Genomic DNA, 18,855 nt, shown 5'->3' with positions numbered 1-18,855 from the left:
AACGGGGGGGTGTTTTTTTTCTGTTTGGTTCCATTGAAAGAGAGGCATTTTCTTTAAGCTTATTGTTGAGAGGTTACAAGGCAAATTACTGTCAAATCTTTAAACTTTTAACATGAATAAGGTGGTGGAATTTGTCAGTTTTAATGTCAATGGTTTAAATGGGCCCGTTAAAAAGAAAAAGTTATTAATATATTTCGAAATTGAATTAAGATTGAAATGGATATAGCCTTTATCCAGGAGACCCATCTTACCACACAAGAGCACAACAAATTAAAAAGAGTCACTATTTTAATAAATAAAAAACAATCCCATCACTGTTCAGGAAACGATTAGTGATCCATTAGGCCGCTACATTTTAATAAATTGTCAAATTTATTTTGAACAATGGACTTTTCTAGACCTTTATGCCCCTAACTATGACTACATTTCCTTTTTTCAAGACATTTTTCTTAAAGTATCAGGACGTCATGAACATATTCTCATGGGAGGAGATTTTAACTTCTGTTTAGATCCAATTTTGGATAAATCAGCAACTTCCACTTCAAAGTCTAAGTCAGCCTCAACTACTCTAACATTCATGAAATACTTTAATCTAACAGATGTTTGGAGACAAATACATCCCCAAACCATAGACTAGAATACTAGAATAGATCTTTTCTTATTGTCAACACACATGACTTACAGAGCATTAGAGTCCGATTATTTGCCAAGGATGCTTTCTGATCATTCTCCACTCACTCTATCTATAGTAATGCCTGACAAAATGCCTAACATGTACAGGTGGCATTTGAATCCCTCCTTGAAAGACCCTCCTTAAAAAAAGTGACTTTTGTAACTATTTTGTGAAACAAACTGTCCTTCCCTAACAGTTTCATACTATGGGACACATTAAAAGCTTATTTAAGATGACAAATAATCTCATATACAAAAGGGCTTAAAAAATCATACGTAGCAAAAATGGAAGAATTAGAGAAAGAAATTCTTGGGCTGGAAAAAGTCTTACACAACAACATAGGGATAAGAAAATATACAGCTTATTGGTCAATAAAAATCTCAAGAATAATGCATTATGCACTTATAGGGCTGAGAAAAATATTTTGAGAACAAGACAAAGGTACTATGACCTGGGGCTGAGAGCTCATAAAGTCCTACCCTGGCAATTAAAGAAAGAGGATTGTGATGTGGCTCAGCAGTGACTCCTAGCTTTATTTTAAAAGGTGGTCTTTTATTTTGAAGCTTCTTGCTTTTTTCACTGATTGTTAAAGTCACATGGGCAAAGTCACATGTCAGATCGGCCATCTTGAATGCTATCAAGAATAGAAATGTGCTCCAGAGCAGCATCCTTTCTTTAATCTATTTCATCCACCACTGTTGAGCCTTGGAGAAGCTTTGTTTGTAAGTTTGTTAAATATTATATTTGTACCGTTCATAGTTTGGGCATATTGATTATTTCATACATTTTAGCTAATGACTAAAATATATATTTCATTGTATGTAACATGTAACTCTATGTTTTAAGCTGACAATGCAATGTTTATAAAAGCGTTTTCTGTATTTTTATTTTCAGTTTCACAAGAAAGTGTCTGGCTTTGTAAAGCAACTGACAAAGACAAACAGTAAAACTTCAAGTTACTTCTACATCTGAGTTATCTTTTCACTTTTTCAACGCCAAGTGTTTAGCTATCTGTTACTCGTGCAGTGGACAGAATAAGGAGAGTTCAAAAACAATTAACCAAATTGAAGATGAACGTGGCTGTATGACACAGAACCCAAAATAAATAAATTTTATATTAATTTATATAAGTTAGAATCACCAAAAGATCTGTCCACGATGGATACATTCCTAAATAATATTGAGTTACCTAAACTGAATCAGAACGACCAAAGGGATCTATACTCACCATTTACCTCAAAAGAAATCGAAAAAGCTCTGTAAATACATCAAATAAATCACCAGGGGAGGATGGGTTCCGCCCCGAATTTTACAAAGAGTTTAAGGATTTGCTTATACCTCTTCTTATGGATGTAATTAACCTAGCATATAAAACACAAATCCTCCATGATTCATTTTCAATGGCTATAATTAAAGTGATCCATAAAAAAAAAAAGAAAGACCCATTAAAATGCTCCTCTTTTCGACCACTTGGATGCAGATTATAAATTGATTTAAAAAACTTTAGCAAACAGGTTGAGTAAATTCTTACCAAAATTGATAAACCTACACCAGGTTGTTTTTATCCAGAAGAGATCCTCTGCCAGTAAAATGTGTAGGATACTTAATGTTATTCATATGACCCGTTATGTTTGTTATGTTCAGGTACTGCAACTCTAAGGCACATTTTGTCAGGTTGTAAGTTTAGTCTGTCACAAGGCCGGTATACGTGGCGACATAACCAAGTATTAAGAAGCTTAGCTGCAGGTGTTGAAGATAAGCGAAGGCAGGTGAATTTAGGAGGGTCTAAGGTGAAGAGAGTGGCAATTCAGTTTGTTTAAGAGGGGGAGAAAGTTAATAAGACAATAAGGAGGCAAGGCAGCTTGGAGGATGCTTGTAATTGGGAGATGCAGGTAGATTTAGGAGGAAAGCTTGTTGTTCCCCAGGAAATAGCCTCTACAAATCTAACTCCTGATATAGTCTTGTGGTCTAGGAGTAGAATGAGAGTCTATTTCATGGAGCTGACTCTTCCTTGGGAGGAATTAGTAGTAGAAGCATTTGAAAGGAAAAAGCTTAGGTATGTGAAGTCGGGGGCAGGAGCAGAGCAGCGAGGATGGAAAGTTAGGATATGTCCAGTGGAAGTAGGATGTAGAGGATTTGTTGCAAAGTCTGTTGTCTCATTGTTGAGGGAGTAAGTGGGCAGTGTGAGGAAAATAGTGAAGGAAGTGTCAGATGAGGCAGTAAAGTCCAGTCAGTGGATTTGAATTAGAAGAAGCAATAGTAGCTGGGGGCCCAGCAGGGGGAGCATGTAGGATAAACAGACTCTTGGAAGAAGCAAGGAAGAAATCCAGGATATGTTTAAGTGGAGGGTGTGGCCCATGTGAGGCTTTTGAAACCAGGCGGCCATTTCGGGTGAGTTGGCCTGTATGGCCTTGTTTTTGCTGGCATTTTTAGTGATTGTCGGACTGTTTAAGTGAGTTTGCCTGCTGAATCTGTTAGTGTGTCTTGTCCTGCCTCCACCTCTGGCACCCTCTTTACTTTCATTACCCCTACCCGAACCAGGGTTTGTATCCCCACCCCGCTATGAGTGGTGTGCAGTTGGTGAGAGGCTGGGGTAGCTGATAATAATGCTGTTTGTGGAAAAAGGTGCTTGTTGTGGTGTGAGTAGCAGTGATGGATGGCATTAGGAGAGTGACTCTGGGACGCCAGTGATCACTCTCTAGCCTCCTGGAGGTGTCGTGGGACCAACTCGACGAAACACAGATGAAAAAAGGTTTCCACCCGATGACCCCAATGACATGTTGGTCAGCACTGCTCACTGGTCTATATAGGGATTATAGGGAATTTTTTACAAAGTCGGGTCCATTTTTCTTTATTTAGCACAAGTTTCTTGTGTTTACTTTGAATATGGAAACCTACAGTACTGAACCTAGTGTAGTTGCTACCCCGGATGCTGAAAAGGCCTTTGATAGGCTTGAGTGACTCTATTTATTCAAGGTTCTATCTAAATTCGGATTTGGCTCTTATTTTATTAATTTGGTCAGAACGCTTTATAAGAAACCATAAACCAAAATTATTACTAATGGACCAATTTCCACTGCTTTCCCCCTGAGTAGATAAAGCAGACAAGGGTGTCCCTTATTCTCTGAGCTCTTTGTTACAGCGAGAATTGAACCGAGACAATCAGACAAGACACAGAGATAAAGGGTGTGAAAGTGGGCCAGACGATACATAAAATTAATTTTATAGCAGATGATATCAATTTTGCACTTAACAAATCCATTTGATTCCCTTGCTAAATTAAAAACTGTTTTGCATACATTTGGATTTGTTTCTGGATATAAAGTAAATTACGACAAAAGTGAAATTTTCCCACTCTCAAACTTTGACTATGTTGAACATCAGCAACGGGGCCCATTTAAATGGTCTCTAAGTGGGATAAGATACCTTGGAATTATGGTGGATAACAACCTTAAAAATGTGTACAAACTCAATTACTTACCACTAGTTAGTCGAATAATAGAGGATTTACAGAAATGGATGCATTTACCTATCACTTTGATTGGCCAAATAAATTGCATTAAAATTAATATATTACCAAGGCTGCAGTACCTCTTTCAGTCCTTACTGATTCCAGTGCCACCCAAACCTTAATAAACATATCAGACAATTCATATGGAATGGTAAGACTCCAAGGGTCTCAATAGAAAAACTTACATGGGACTATAAACTGGGGGGTGCCTAGTCATGAAAAGCATTATTTGGCTGCCCAAATGCAACTTTCCACACAGACAAGTAGAGACGCACAGTGGAAGCAAGTTGGTGTAGGGTACACTCTGTGTTAAGTTAACCTGGGCTTCCCACCACAGTTCACCATAGTTCAAATAACATAAGTTAAATTAAATATACAATATTGCAAAAAAAAATGGATGAATAAATCTAAATTTTCATCTACGAAGGGCAATGTCAGTTCAAACACATAGCAATGAATAGAAAGAAACACAAGATGATAAAAGAAAAATGTGCATTATTTTGAATACTCCTAATACCATGACCACTAAGATGTTGTTTAAAAAAAAAAGTCAGGTAAATTAATGACTTTAATTTCTTGGTAAATTAATGATATAAATCCAGGAAGGCTCCAGAAAATACAGCTCGATTAGTGAGAGACAGTTTGTGTCTTACCTCCTCTGACCAAGTGTGGTTTTGTGTAGTCCCAGCTCTCATTATCATTCTTTATTACATTCAGACGTGTTGGCTGTTGACACAAAGATGAAAAAATGATCAAGTTAAATGTACTGCAAACTGCACATAGACAAAAATATTATCTCTACTGTTACACATTGTCAAGCATTATTTTCTACAGATGATGCATATTTTAAAATGTCTTCTGTGTGGATGTCTTCTGACATTACTATCAAACTATATCTATCCTATTTATGTATGTATATGTATATTCAAGTCCAGTGTGACATAGTAATAATCGCAAACTTCTCCACTTCCAAGCTTGTAGAACAGACTAAAGTGAAAAACTGCTCTTGGGTCCTTTTTTCAGTTTCTCTGAGCATTGCATGGTCTGACCTTGGAGTGAACTTGCTGGGACGTCCACTCCTGGGAAGCTTGGCAGCTGAATGCTCCAGAGCAGCGCACTGACAAAACGTCTGCTTTTATAGAGGTGCGCACACTTGCTGTTTACCAATTAATTAACCTCTTCCTATTCCAAGAGAATATGCCTGAAATGCTAATACATGGCAAACCCATAGTAAACACAGAGTTGTTCTAGAACCCCACCAATTAAGTAGTTGATTTTGATCCCATTTAAAAGCAAACACACTTAACACACTGTCAGAATCACTCTAAGTATTACAAGGACTGAATTACTCTTGTTTAAACACACTGAAAATGTATAGATTTCCATCCTCTCACATCCTTTCATAGAGACTGCTGGGGGGCCTCAACTGTCCCACCTAACCTTGTTAGGTTAATTGGTGTCTCTAAAATTGTCCTTAGGAGTGAGTGTGAGCGTATGTGGTTGTTTGTCTCGTTTGTCTCTGTGTGGCCCTGCGATGGACCGACGATCTGTCCTGGGTGTACCCCGCCTCTCGCCCGATGACCGCTGGGATAGGCTCCAGCCCCCCCGTGAACCGACCAACGGATTAAGCGGGTATAGAAAATGGATGGAAGGATGGATAGATTTGATTGGATTATGATTACAATGAATTGAACTCAAAGGTGTTTGGCCTTAGTTTTTTGGGGACAATAAGCACAGTTTATTTACTCTGTGCTCTGTGACAGTCGGCGAACTTCACACGTAGTTTGCTACTGATAGTTTTGTGCAAAATGGCAGGATATTTATCAGATTTTGATGACGTTGATGACAACTTTGAGTACAATGGATATCCTTACCATTTTGAGCTGTGCTCTGCAGCGTCTCGCGTCAATGACGTCATCCCACTAGACGCCCTGATAACCCCCGATACCACCCAATAACAACAACACGGCAGCTCTGAGCTAACAGTGCAATAGTACGCGTTCAGTGATTCATTCATTAGTCTTAAAGTATTGGTGAAACACATAATGCCTTATTTAGAGGCTGCATTGTCTATGCCCCATTCACTCTGTTATATGGATATACGCGGATCTCAAGTGATCTAAATAGCGTCCAAAGGACGTCGACTTTCACCAAACTGTTATCGATGAGTAGATGAACGTATTTTTTGCCAGAAATAAGGTCCAGGTTTAAAAAAACTGAACTTCCCCTTTAAGATGACATTTGTTGTAATTTGGTGCTGTCAGGTTTTATATTATCTTGTTTTCAGGTCTTTTATCATGTTTTCAGGTTTCTAGGTTTCTTGTCACGTTTTTTCCCCCGTCACTTAGCTTCACTCAAATCACCCGTTTTCTGTTTCACAGCTGCACCTCGTCACCAATCACCTCCCACAGTATATAGTTTCCAGGTTTCCATCAGTCATTACGAAACCCTCACTTACCTTCCATGATCATGCCGCGTATTGTCAAGTCAGGTTTTTGCCTCCATAGCCATAGTCTTTGTGGTATTATTCATAGTCTTGTTTAAATCACAGTCTTGTTTAATTTTCACCATTAAGTATTCCTGATATCTGGCCCAGCCGCATCCTTGGTTCTTGCTTTCTGCTTGTGTTTTTGGAATAACCCTTTTGATTTTGGAAGTCTGTATCTGGGTCGTCCCCTCTCTCGCACCAAGATACTGACAGGTGCTATATAAATAAAACTAAATTGAATTGAATTGAACTGTTTTGTGTAACAAAAATCTAACTTTTAAATAAGACTTAATAATCTGCCTTCTTCTAACCACTTTAATAACTCAATTGACTATTTTAATAGAGTATTTTTATTTGTAAATGTTGTCAGTGTTTTTTACTGCTGCCTGTAATTTTAGAGTGATAGATGACAAGCTAAATAGTTGACACAATGTAAGGTTCAATAGGGTTTTCATTTTATATTCTAACTTGAAAAAACAACACAAAATGGAACTGGCTAGTAGAAACTAATCCTATTCTCAACAAAGATTTTCTATTTATCCACCTGAGCTATGGAAATCATACAGTGGCAGGAAAGGAAAAGTCTATATGCATTCTTAAGAACATATCATTTGATTCAGGTTTGTGTTCTCCAGTGGATAACCTACCCTTGCATATTCAATCTTCAGTGTACAGCAACCAGCATAAATGTCGGCTCCATTCAGTGCTGCTTTGGCCTTCTGAGCACACTGTATTGACTCAAACCTTGAGAAAACGGGTTAAGGAGATGACACGGCACAGATACACACAGCATGTAAATCATATTTTCTTGCAGTCATTTGTTAGATGTTTTTTCTAAATGCAGCGTAAGAGCCACCCATTTAATATAGAGGACTTCGAGCATGCTTTGTGCTACTGTACAAGGATCTGAAAGATCATTATTTGTCTGCTCTTGTTGATAAAAGAGTAAGTTCAGGTATGAGTCATTAAAATATCTGAAGAGCTAGGTTTTCAATAGCAGATGATGGAAAATGGGCTCCTACTGAAATGGGCATAGATTTGACCTAGATACAGGAAGCAACAGGGAGCCCGTTTTAGAAACAGTGAGGAGGTGGCAGAGTGGGAAAACGCTGGACACCAGATCAGCGCCAACATTCTGGATTAGCTGTAGAAATGTGAAAGCATTCACCTTCACTTGTCAGCTAGGTAAGCAGCATGACTCCAGCATATGGGGTGAAAGACAAGACTGCACGCACACTATGCCCTTCAGTAAGGATACTCGACCATGGCCTGGATTCCATTTCGTTTAAAGATGACAATCCTCAACACACAACCTATGGGATTGCAAACGGTGTACAGAACATCCTGGGCAAAAATGGAGAAGAGAAAAGAACTGCACATGAACAAATTTCAAATATTAAGACCACTTTATATTTTATAAATGCTATTTTATAAATACCATAGATGACATCTTAACAGTTCTATATACGCTAAACAGAAGATGGACAGGGGGCTTGCAAGTGAAGGGGTTAAGTACAGTAATTATTACAATTATTGCCTTCCCTCAATATGAAATGGATGATTCACCTTTTTTTTTTTTTTTTTTTTTTTTTAAGAAATAACTGCAAATTCATTGTTTTTACAATCAGACATTTACATGTAAAATTCCAGAGTAGGCAAACAAAAAAAATTGAAAATGTGCATTTCAGTGACAGTACAAACACAATGATAAGCAGGGTTTCTGTACAAAGCTTTAAAGAACAGCATCTGCCTCTAAATGTTTCTTGAAGCAATCTACACAAAACAGGTGGAACTAACCGAACATTGACCCAACCAAACCATTTCTTGAATACTTTAGTGTAGAGGCTGCTGAGACTGAAAGTTCAAACCCCTAGCAGACTACCAGCTAGATGCAGCAGAGAAGTCACCGTTCTGGGTAACCAAGCTGTAGAGTTCTCAAAGAAATAGATGCATTCACTGCAACTGAACACTGCGTTCACAACGCTGAGCCGCTGCTGTCTCCATCAAACTAACACTATTCTGTCCTAGAAGCTCCAGACTGTGACCACTTTGCTCAGACATTTTAAGACAATGCCACAGTATTTTTGCAACTAGGAAGATTAGAAATATGCCCCAAAGTTTGTCTTGGCTTTTAAAAAAAAAAAAAAGTAAATCCTCATCTCATCAGCCAGAGTTCTGATGAGAACTAACAGGAGAGATCATGTTTCTCCAGTTTTAGCTTCTCTTCATTGGCTCCCTGTTAAATTTAGAATAGAAATTAATTGTAAGATATTTTCCTAACAGAGCACTTCGCTCCCAAACTGCAGGTTTACTTGTTGTTCCCAGAGTTTCTAAAAGTAGAAGACTTTTTTTAGACTGCTGGGGGACCTCATCTGTCACACCTTTCCTCACTTTGCTCTCTTTTTCCCCCTGTTTAATTTCTCAAATGATTTTATGTACATGTGACATTATTGTGGTTATTAACTTGTGTTTCCCTGATTCCAGGTATCCTTTGAATGGTGTTATGGTGTGTGTCCCCCCCCCTCTTTTCCATCTTTTCTGTCTTCTCAAACCCTTCCTGGTTCTGGTTCTGCCAGAGGTTTCTTCCTGTTAAAAGGGAGTCGTTCCTTTCCACAGTCGCCTCAGGCTCAGGACGGGAGATTGGACTGAAGACAAGTTTCGGTGCAATCTGTTGGTTTCCTTAGCTAGGATATTATTTTTTGAATTGGCTCTATATGAATTAATTGGATTATGATTACAATGAATTGAATTCCAATTGGCTTGAATTGGACTATATAGTGCCTTGAGATGACAATTGTTGTAATCTGGCGCTATATAAATAAAATTTAATTGAATTGAATTCATGTATTCATGAAACCCCATAAAGTTCTGAAAATCTGTGTCTGTGTGCTCGTGTCTTGTGTGTGTGACAGACCCGAAAATCTGAATCATAATCATCATAAGAAAGATGGATGAGGACACTTACAACTGTCATCAACTGTTTAATTAGCAGTCTCTTCCTCTGTGGTAAGTGTGGTGGTCTTCTCCTCCAGTGCTCCTTAGCCATATCCCGATCACCACGATCATCCACCTCTGACGCCTCAAAAATACCCTATGTACTCGCTCTTCTAAGGGGTAGGGCACTCGACTGGGCTTTAGCATATTTTCATTCTCGTCCTATTGAATCAACGTCATTCACCTCCTTTCCAAGGGAGTTCCAAAGAACATTTGACTGTCTCTTAAAGGGGGCTAATGCAGTCAAGAGGTTATTAAACCTTAAATAGGGCAATCAGCCTGTCGCTGAATTTATCATTGAGTTTCACATTTAAGCAGCTGAGACAGGGAGTATTGTAAAATTATTTAAACGACCAGTTAAAGGACCAGCTAGCAACCAGGGAGGAGTCAACCTCATTCGAGGAGTTAGACTAAAATAGACTACCAAATCACAGTTAAACCATCACTTCAGCCTTTGAACCCATACAGGGGGCCACAATCTTCACTAAATTAGACCTCCTGAATGCCTACCATCTGGTAAGAATTCAAGTGGAAGACTGAAGAAGTATGAAGTATGCAACACTTGAACTGGCTATCCCAGCAGCACCTCGGTGAGTCAGAATAAACAAAAAAGAAACAAAGAAATTGATCAATCTCTTCTCTATTTGTTCATGAGTTAATACTATCAGTTCAGACAAAAGAAAAGGTATCAGATTGTCTATTTTTTACCAAGCTTCTGTAGTCCTTTTCTGGATTATTTGAATTATCAAAAACAATTTAAATGAGTACTAATAATCTGTATAGTCAATATTCAGTCATAATTCCCCCCGCAACTTTCAAAAATGTAATTCCAACTGTTGGCTGACAGTTGAAATTCCTGTCACATGTTCACATGCATATGCATCACACAAGAGTATGTAGATTTAGTCTCGTCTCATCCACCTTTGTGTCACATTCCACTCCCAGCAGTGTGTGTGAGTGTGTTTACCGTGGTTATGGGGTAAAGAGGGTTCTGTATGGAAAGCAGGAGAACCTTGTTGCCACTGTTAGGGTTGTCAGCATTTGTTGGTCTGGTGATTCTCTTCGATGTGGAATAATTAAAGTAAGCCTGTTGGCCTAGTTAACAGAGATAAAAAAAAATATCAACAAAAGTTTGCGAACCCTTTAGAATTCTCCATGTGTCTCATATCCTGAAACATGATCAGACTTCTACACATGTTGGTTCATAAATATTATTTTTCCATCTATGAGTTAAACTGTACAACATTTATTTTGACAGCCTGCCACATCCCCAAATTAGGTGTACTACAAGTTTAAAGTGGGACTTGACTCGTGAGTGGGACAGATTCCGGTAAACTTACATGACAATGTAGCAGATATTGGGTGGGATGGGTCAAAAAGTAACCAGTCCTCTTGTTCATCAATGAGATAAAAATGAAGAGAGGTAATTTAGATATGTTGTGAATATTATTTAGATCCGTTCAATTACAGTAGTGGATCACTCCTGTAACAAGGATTGGAAGTTTCCAATCTTAGACACAGCGGTGGTGTCACGGTTTATTTTCCGTTCCGTCCGCTGTCTTGTCTCGTCATTTCCTGTTTTATTTTGAAAAAGCACTAATTTTGTCCTCTCGTTTCAGGTACCTTGCCCTTCCTCCCGTGTCAAGCGTCTGATTGTCTTCCCTGATTCCAAGTGTTTCCACCTGTTCCCCTTGGTCCCTCATGTGTTCAAATAGTCGCGTTTCCCTTGTCTTGTGCCAGTATGTTGCCTCTGTTCGAGCGTCATTACCAGCCACCTCGTCTTGTTTGCCACAGATCCCACGAGCCTGCAGTGAGCGACTCTCCTGCAGCGCACCTTGCCTTGTAATTTATTCCATAGCCTTAGTTTATTTATTGTCACGGTAAGTTCCATAGCTTTGTTTGTTATCCATTTTCACGGAGTGATTTTTCATTGTAACCATTCATAGTCGCCTCCGTTAAAGGAGAGCCTTTCAGTTAACGTTAAAGTTTTATAGAGCCTCTGTTTTGCAAGAGTGCGCCTTTGTTTTATTCCGCCTCACTTTGAGAGCGTGACTTTGTTTTGTTAAGAGTTCATAGCTTTTGGTTTTCCTCCCATTGTGGAGAGATTTTAAGTTTGTTAACTTTCAAAGCCGCGCTCCTCCTCCCTCGTAGATACGGAGGAGAGCGCTTAGGCGTGTATAGCCCTTTTCGTTTGCGCTGCGGGAGAGCGCCCTGCAGTGCCGCTGTGATCTTGTCTTGTGTTGATAATAAAACCATCTAGAACCCTAAGACCCTGTATCTGCGTCCTGACTCAGACTCAGCACCTCAACTTCCACAGAGACAGATGTAACAAGTGGGACTCTTCATTTTGTGAATCACAGTCTGAAGTTTTCTGTTTCGAGGACCCTCTGCCCTGCTTCAACTCATTCACTGATAAATAAAGCATTCAACAAAGCGTCCTGCAGTCTCAGGACGGGAGATTGGACTGAAGACAAGTTTCAGTGCAATCTGTTGGTTTCCTTAGCTAGGATATTATTTTTTGAATTGGCTCTATATGAATTAATTGGATTATGATTACAATGAATTGGATTCCAATTGGCTTGAATTGAACTATATTATTTAAGTGCCTTGAGATGACAATTGTTTTAATTTGGCGCTATATAAATAAAATTGATTTGAATTGAACATGTCCAGAGAAACTTTAGCTTAGTCTTGCTTCTCTAGGGAGGATCTCATAGCAACTCCACTTTGAAGAGCTTGAGTTCATAGCTAACAACTCTGAGCACTTGGATCCAGTCCCGCATAACAATTATTTCTGGAAAAAAAGATGAACATTTATTTGATATTCCTCATATAACCCAGAGGGAAAAGGTTAAATGTGTGTGGAAGACCTGGTGCCTCATGTACAAAGGGTGCATACGCACAAAAAAGTGGCATACACACTTCTTCACGTCAACGATCAGATGTATCAAGAGCGAAATGACCGTGGAAATGTGCAGTGCCTCATGCCAACTTCAGAGCTGTTGTACGCACCTTTCTACAGCTGTTGATTCTTTGGTGACACTTAGAGGTGATGTTGGGAAACTGTAATAATAAATAAATGTGAACACAATTTTTCCTCAGAATGAGTGATGTGCACATCTGAGACACATGAACAATTAACACTGATGAACAATTAACACACCCATGTGTCTGCAATTATACGAGTGGATATAAAAGCATGCACAAGTGCATACTATTAAAACCAATGGCTGCTTTAGCGGTATTGGAAGACATTGTAAATGGTACAATTGGAAGAGAGCGTGTGTTCAGAGACTGAGAGGATTTGCTGGCACAGGATGACAACTGGCTCATCAGCTGTTTTGAGGGCAATCCTGGAACTGTGTGCAGAGCTGTGGCCGACGTTGGAGCGCATTACAGCGAGGAGCCATGCGCCATGTGCCACAGGCTTGTGCACACTGGGGTTTAAGCAACCAGGGCATTCCAAAGTGAGCTGGCTAACCGATTGGGACTGTGTTTATGTTTATGTTTATGCATTTAGCAGACACTTTTATCCAAAGCGACTTACAAACAGATAGGGTAAGGGGGTCTTGCCTAAGGACCCCTACTGGAGATAGTACCTTTCATGCAGGGGATTTGAACCCAGATCTCCTACATGAAAGGTGGCAATCATACCACTACACTATCCAGCCCCACTGTGCCAGTCGACCCTGAGCCGAGCCATGCCAGCCGAGTGGGACAGAATTATCTGCATCTCAGCAGGTATATCATTCCCACAATTCAGTTGAACAGGCCAACATTGAAGCGCAATTTGAAGCGAGAGACGGTTTTCCTAATGTAATCAGAGCTATCGACTTCACACACATTGCTATAAAAGCGCCATCACATGATAAATTTATATATGTCAACAGGAAACATTTTCATTCCATCAATGTCCAGATCGTATGTGATGCGCAAATGCTTTGTGGGGGTGACTTAGTTCAACACACGATTCATACATTCAGTCACAGCATTGTTTGGAACCGAATACAAGCTGGCACTGTGCGCGATGGGTGGATTCTTTGTGAGTAACTTTATTCGTGTAATTGTCCTAATATCATTCCCTGGGACGTGCATTGAGCATGTGCACCCCAATTTCTATCCCATCTTCACAGCATCATAGTTGGTGGTTAAAGTTAGTAACTTGCTGTTTTCTGCTGGTTAAACAACAGCTTAAGATCTTTCTAACAAGCCCCTGATCGTGTCTGTGTGCAAATGTTAATAACCCTGTGCATAAAGTGTGAAATGTCTTAATCAGCCTCACCTATTCCCCGGCGCACTTCTGCACTCATTACTGTATGAACACGTTTGTTGTTAGTTACACAAATACAGGTATTTATCTTGGGGGTAATCAGAGTCACCCACATCCACCACCCCTGAGAGAGCAGTGTCACCCATAGCTGTGCCGACTCTCTGTTCAAACAGCCTCCCCCGCCTGTTTTGACCACACTTCGGCGGTGGGCAGCCAGTCTCCGCTTCACATCCACCTTAATATCAGATCACTTCTTTTTCACCTCTGCTTGTGTGTGCTTCTCAGACCCCACAGGATTAAAGGCCTCGCTCCCGCTCTCCCACCCACTCCTCTTACGTTTGCTGCTTATATCGTAGGCCAGCGTGCCAAAGAGCACATTTTTGTGGGCCTCCACTTCAGAAAGCAGCACCTTCATCTTGCTTTCCATTAAGTTAAGTTCTTTTTTCTTTATTTTCTGATCGTGCAGAGAGGGGAATCGCAGGTGCAGGGCTCATTTAAATATGATTTAGGGGCATGGACAGGGAGGAGTCGGGTACTCTGACATGTGCGCTCAATTCCACGTTTATTGGGATGTACAAACGAAATGTGCTTGGATATTTATTAATAATAATAATAATAGTAATAATAATACATTTCATCTTACATCGTAAGATCTCAAAGGGTTACTGTTTAAAAAAGAAAATAAAAACAAGTCGATAGAGGCATTGGTGTGTGAGGAGGGAAACGTTGTACTCAGTCCTGGTGGAGATAGGAACCCAGTGGAGTAAGTGGAGGATGGGGGTGATGCTCATATTTGTGAACTCTCATCAGGATCCTAGCTGCAGAGTTTTGGATGTGTTGGAGCCTCTGAAAGGTTCTTACTAGGGATCCCGATGAGAAGTGCATTACAATAGTCCAGTCTGGAGGAGATAAAGGCATGGACGAGCTTTTCAGCATGAGGGAGAGAATGGGACAGAGTTTGGAGATGTTTCGGAGGTGATAAAAGGAGGTCTTGCAGAGATGGTTGATATGGGAATTAAAGGTGAATTGGGGGTCCATTTTTACGCCAAGATTTGTGACTGATGATGAGAGAGGGATATAGGAGCCAGAAAAAGTGATGCTGGTTATTGGTGATGATTTGGTTTGCTGAGGAGTGCCAACCAGAATGGCTTCGGTTTTAGAGCTGTTTAGTTGGAGGAAGTGGTACCCCAGCCATGCCTTTATCTCCTCCAAACAGATGGTGAGTTGAGACAGGGAGGATGGTGATGATGAGGGTGGGGCTGCAGCAGTGGCATTGACATAGAGCTGTGTGTCGTCAGCATAGCAGTGAAATGAAAGACCATGATGGCTGATGACCTGACCAAGGGGAGTGAGGTAGAGGATGAAGAGGATGGGACCAAGAACTGACCCCTGGGGAACACCGCAGGTGACTGTGTGGGGGTTTGAAGTGGAGTTGCCCATGGAGATGTATTCTGTCCGGTTTGTGAGATATGAATGGAACCAGCTGAGGGCGATGTCAGTGAGTCCAGTGGTGGCGTGGAGTCGGTTTAATAAGATGGCATGGTCGACAGTGTCAAAAGCAGCAGATAGGTCCAGGAGAATGAGGAGGGAGGGGGAGCCGGAGTCTGAAGACATCAGGAGGTCATTTGTGACATTTACAAGAGCAGTCTCTGTGCTGTGGGCGGGGCGGAAACCAGACTGGAATTTTTCATAGATGTTATTGAGTTTTGTACGTTGGAGGGCATTTTGGTTTGAGCGTACGCCATGTTTCAGTAGGAAATCCACGCAAGTCTTTTACATGAAGCCCCAGCTGTCCACCAGTGTCTTGGTCTTTGATTTTGGTTCTATATTTCATTGTTTTTGGTTTCTATCTCATATTCTGTTTTGTTTTAATATTGTAATTAGTTTCGTTTTGTGTTTTATTCTATAGAGCCTGATCTCACATGTTCTCTGTTAAGCTTTCTTCCTGTTCTTGTTCTACACTTGGATTCATTTCACTAATCATCATCACCACCTGCCTTTTGTTGGCCATTTGCTCCCTCAGTATAAATACTCCCAGGTTTCCATTGTCCATCACCTCTTTGTTGTACCTTTTCCTGTTGCTCGGTTCTCTTTTCCCCAGGGTTTTGTTTCTTGTTGAATTTTGACTCTGTTTCTTCAGTTTCTAAGTCCTCTATTTACTGTGAATTCAGGACTATAGAGCACACCTGAATATAAGCAGCACTCTCTAATTCTGAAAAGAAAATCAGTTTTGTACTTGTATAGGCCACACCGGATTATAAGCCGCGGGTGTCCACATTGTAATATGAGATATTTAAACAGAAAGATGTTACTCTGATTTTTACTCAGATTTTTAAACTCTGAATTAAATGTGTATGGTAGCATAAACAAATACACACTGCGAATGCTTTTTTGCCGAACAGTGCCTGTAACACCGATGATTTTAACTTAAATACCTATCTGTAATGCACAAACACATGGCGTAAATGCTTTTTTTCCTCGAACAATGCCTGTGACATCAATGGTTTTAACTTAAATACCTATCGGCAACGCACAGATATGTGGTGTAAATGCTTAATCCCAAACAGTGCCTGTAACACGGATGGTAAAAAAAAAAAAGACAGGAAATGTCATTGATAGCCTTACATTTAAAATCTGCATCATATGCATTTCTTTGTTTGTTTTCCATGTTGAGGGTGAGTACAAATGGCTGATTTACAAAAATTTAGCAGTGTAAGTATGTTTGATTTATAGTACAATTCCATTAGACCACTGTTAACTATTTGTCAATTTTATTGGTGTAATGTTAACTGATATTGCTCTACCAGAACTTTGTTCAAAGTTTTATTACATCATGCTGCAGCGAGAGTTCTGAACATGCTGCACTATAGTGACAGTAAGTTGCAGCCATTCCAATTATATTGAGACCATAATTTGGTACTCCTAGCCTCCAACTATACACCCATTCTTCAGCGAAAGCTGTTATCAAAAATAGTTTGAATTAATGGTTTCAGGAAGCTGAGCAAACTCTGTAGGGAGACTTTAAAGCTACAAGCTGGAATTAACTCTGTATGCTACATGGAGATGACATTAATGCAGTGACTCAGAGTTTGACAGGCTCTGTAAACATCAGTGTGGAGAGTATTATCCTTTCAAAATGAAAGCATCATTAACATGCTGATGAAAATGCTTTCCCAACAATAAGCCCTGGGTCTCATGTGACCTGAAAAAGCTGTTGTACATGAAGAGGAAAACCCTCAGTCAGAGAGACAGGGGTCTCTCTGAAGTTTTACTGAGAGTGCAGAAATAGCTGAAAAAGAAGATAATAAAGAGCAAGAAGGTGTACAGGTCCTCCCAACCCCCAACTAGTCAAGGCAGATGGCTGTCCTTCCTGGTAATGACTCTACTGGAGGTCTCTCCACTGTCTCCTCATGCACGCTTTAATGGAGAAAAGTTTATACGATTTGTTGGTTTCCTTAGTTATCTAACTTTTTTATGAATTGGCTTTATATGAATTGGACTGATTTGGATTTATAATAGGATAGAAATAGGGTTAGGTATATCTTTCAAGTGCCAATGACATGCGTTTTCATGTCTTCTGGCTTATCTGCAGTTGTAAAAACATGTATTATCAACACAGACGACCCCCAAATCTAATGCATGTTTTAGTATTCTTATACAAAAATAAACTATAAATCCACCAAAGTGGAAATTATCTGTACGGGACAAGTGACCCACTGGTACTTTTCAGAGCATGGTAACCTGTTTTTACTTCAGCAATTCTTTAAGAAAATGTTATTTGGTTGGGAGTTGACTCTCAGCTTCGCCAAATACCCAGCAATCTTGGATCAGTGGCTGTGGTTTGATTTTCCTGACCGACAACAGTCAGGAAGGTGTTTGGAATAGTTTACTACACTTCACAGATAACAATTTATTAATAAGAACCAGTACAACACTGGCTTTGCAGTGAGACTGAAGCCAAAGGTAAAGACTGTTCCAACACTAAACATGCACAAGTCTGGGGCGGCCATCTGCCTCGACCAGCTGGGGTTCAAGAGGACAGGAAAGAGGGGACAACAAGCACCATAACACCAGACCAGGGATACCTGCTGAGAGAGAGAAACACAAGTTAATGACAACAATGATGTCATATGTACATGGAGAGTAAAGAGAGCAGAGGGAGCAGAGGTGCATCATGGGAGCTCCCCCAGCAGTCTAGGCCTATAGCAGCAGAACTATGGGATGTTTCAGGGTCACCTGAGCCATCCCTAACTATAAGCTTTATCAAAAAGGAAAGTTTTAAGCCTAATCTTAAAGGTAGAGAGGGTGTCTGCTTCCTGAAGCCAAACTGGCAGCTGGTTCCACAGAGAGGGGCCTGATAACTGAAGGCTCTGCCTCCCATTCTACTTTTAGAAACTCTGGGAACCACAAGGAAACCTGCAGTCTGAGAGCAAAGTGCTCTGTTAGGAAAATATCAAACTATGCGATTCTAAAAGATGGGGTCAACTTGCCCTCACAACCAAAAACACAGACAACAGGCTGGATCTCATATGTTGTCATGTTTGAAAACAGTGTCTCTCATAGTGTTCTTGTTTATGTGTTAACATAGCTTCATAGCTGGCAACTGTAGTACACAAGTCACCATCATCCCCTTCCCAATCAGAAGCTATGATGCCTGTCAATAAAGTCACTGTGCTGAGGCTAAAACCTGAAAGCACCAAAATGAAACAATATGTTTGACAGAAACGATCGTGGCTTGACAAAAACGTTTGATGGGAACTTCCGAAAAGAAGTTGCTAATGCTCATCTGGCTGGAGAACATAACCAACAAGACTTTAGACTCAACCAATCAACTTTCAAACAATCCATATACAAAAGGAAGAAATTAAAGACTGCTGACCTGCCCAGGAGACCAACTGAGATCACTCCAAGAGCAAGGT

The 18,855-nt window shown here is 40.1% G+C and overlaps 1 protein-coding gene across 2 annotated transcripts in view; it reads right to left on the bottom strand.

The window, feature by feature from the left end:
- The window catches only part of LOC140313454 (heterogeneous nuclear ribonucleoprotein L-like), a 66,499-nt gene that overhangs the window by 30,326 nt on the left and 17,318 nt on the right, over window positions 1–18,855 (bottom strand). For both annotated transcript variants that reach the window (XM_072391551.1, XM_072391550.1), the window contains exons 4-7: window positions 10,634–10,761; window positions 7,931–8,016; window positions 7,320–7,416; window positions 4,838–4,910 (exon numbers count right to left, since the gene is read on the bottom strand). In XM_072391551.1, the coding sequence (XP_072247652.1) occupies window positions 4,838–4,910; window positions 7,320–7,416; window positions 7,931–8,016; window positions 10,634–10,761 (384 nt within the window). The remainder of the gene's footprint in view (window positions 1–4,837; window positions 4,911–7,319; window positions 7,417–7,930; window positions 8,017–10,633; window positions 10,762–18,855) is intronic.

The sequence above is a fragment of the Leuresthes tenuis genome, unplaced genomic scaffold (genome assembly GCF_036924035.1).
Source record: "Leuresthes tenuis unplaced genomic scaffold, fLeuTen1.0.hap1 SCAF_8, whole genome shotgun sequence".
Taxonomy (NCBI): Eukaryota; Metazoa; Chordata; class Actinopteri; order Atheriniformes; family Atherinopsidae; genus Leuresthes; species Leuresthes tenuis.
Note: the sequence above shows the minus strand (reverse complement) of the source record. Positions and strands in the feature narration are given on the sequence as shown.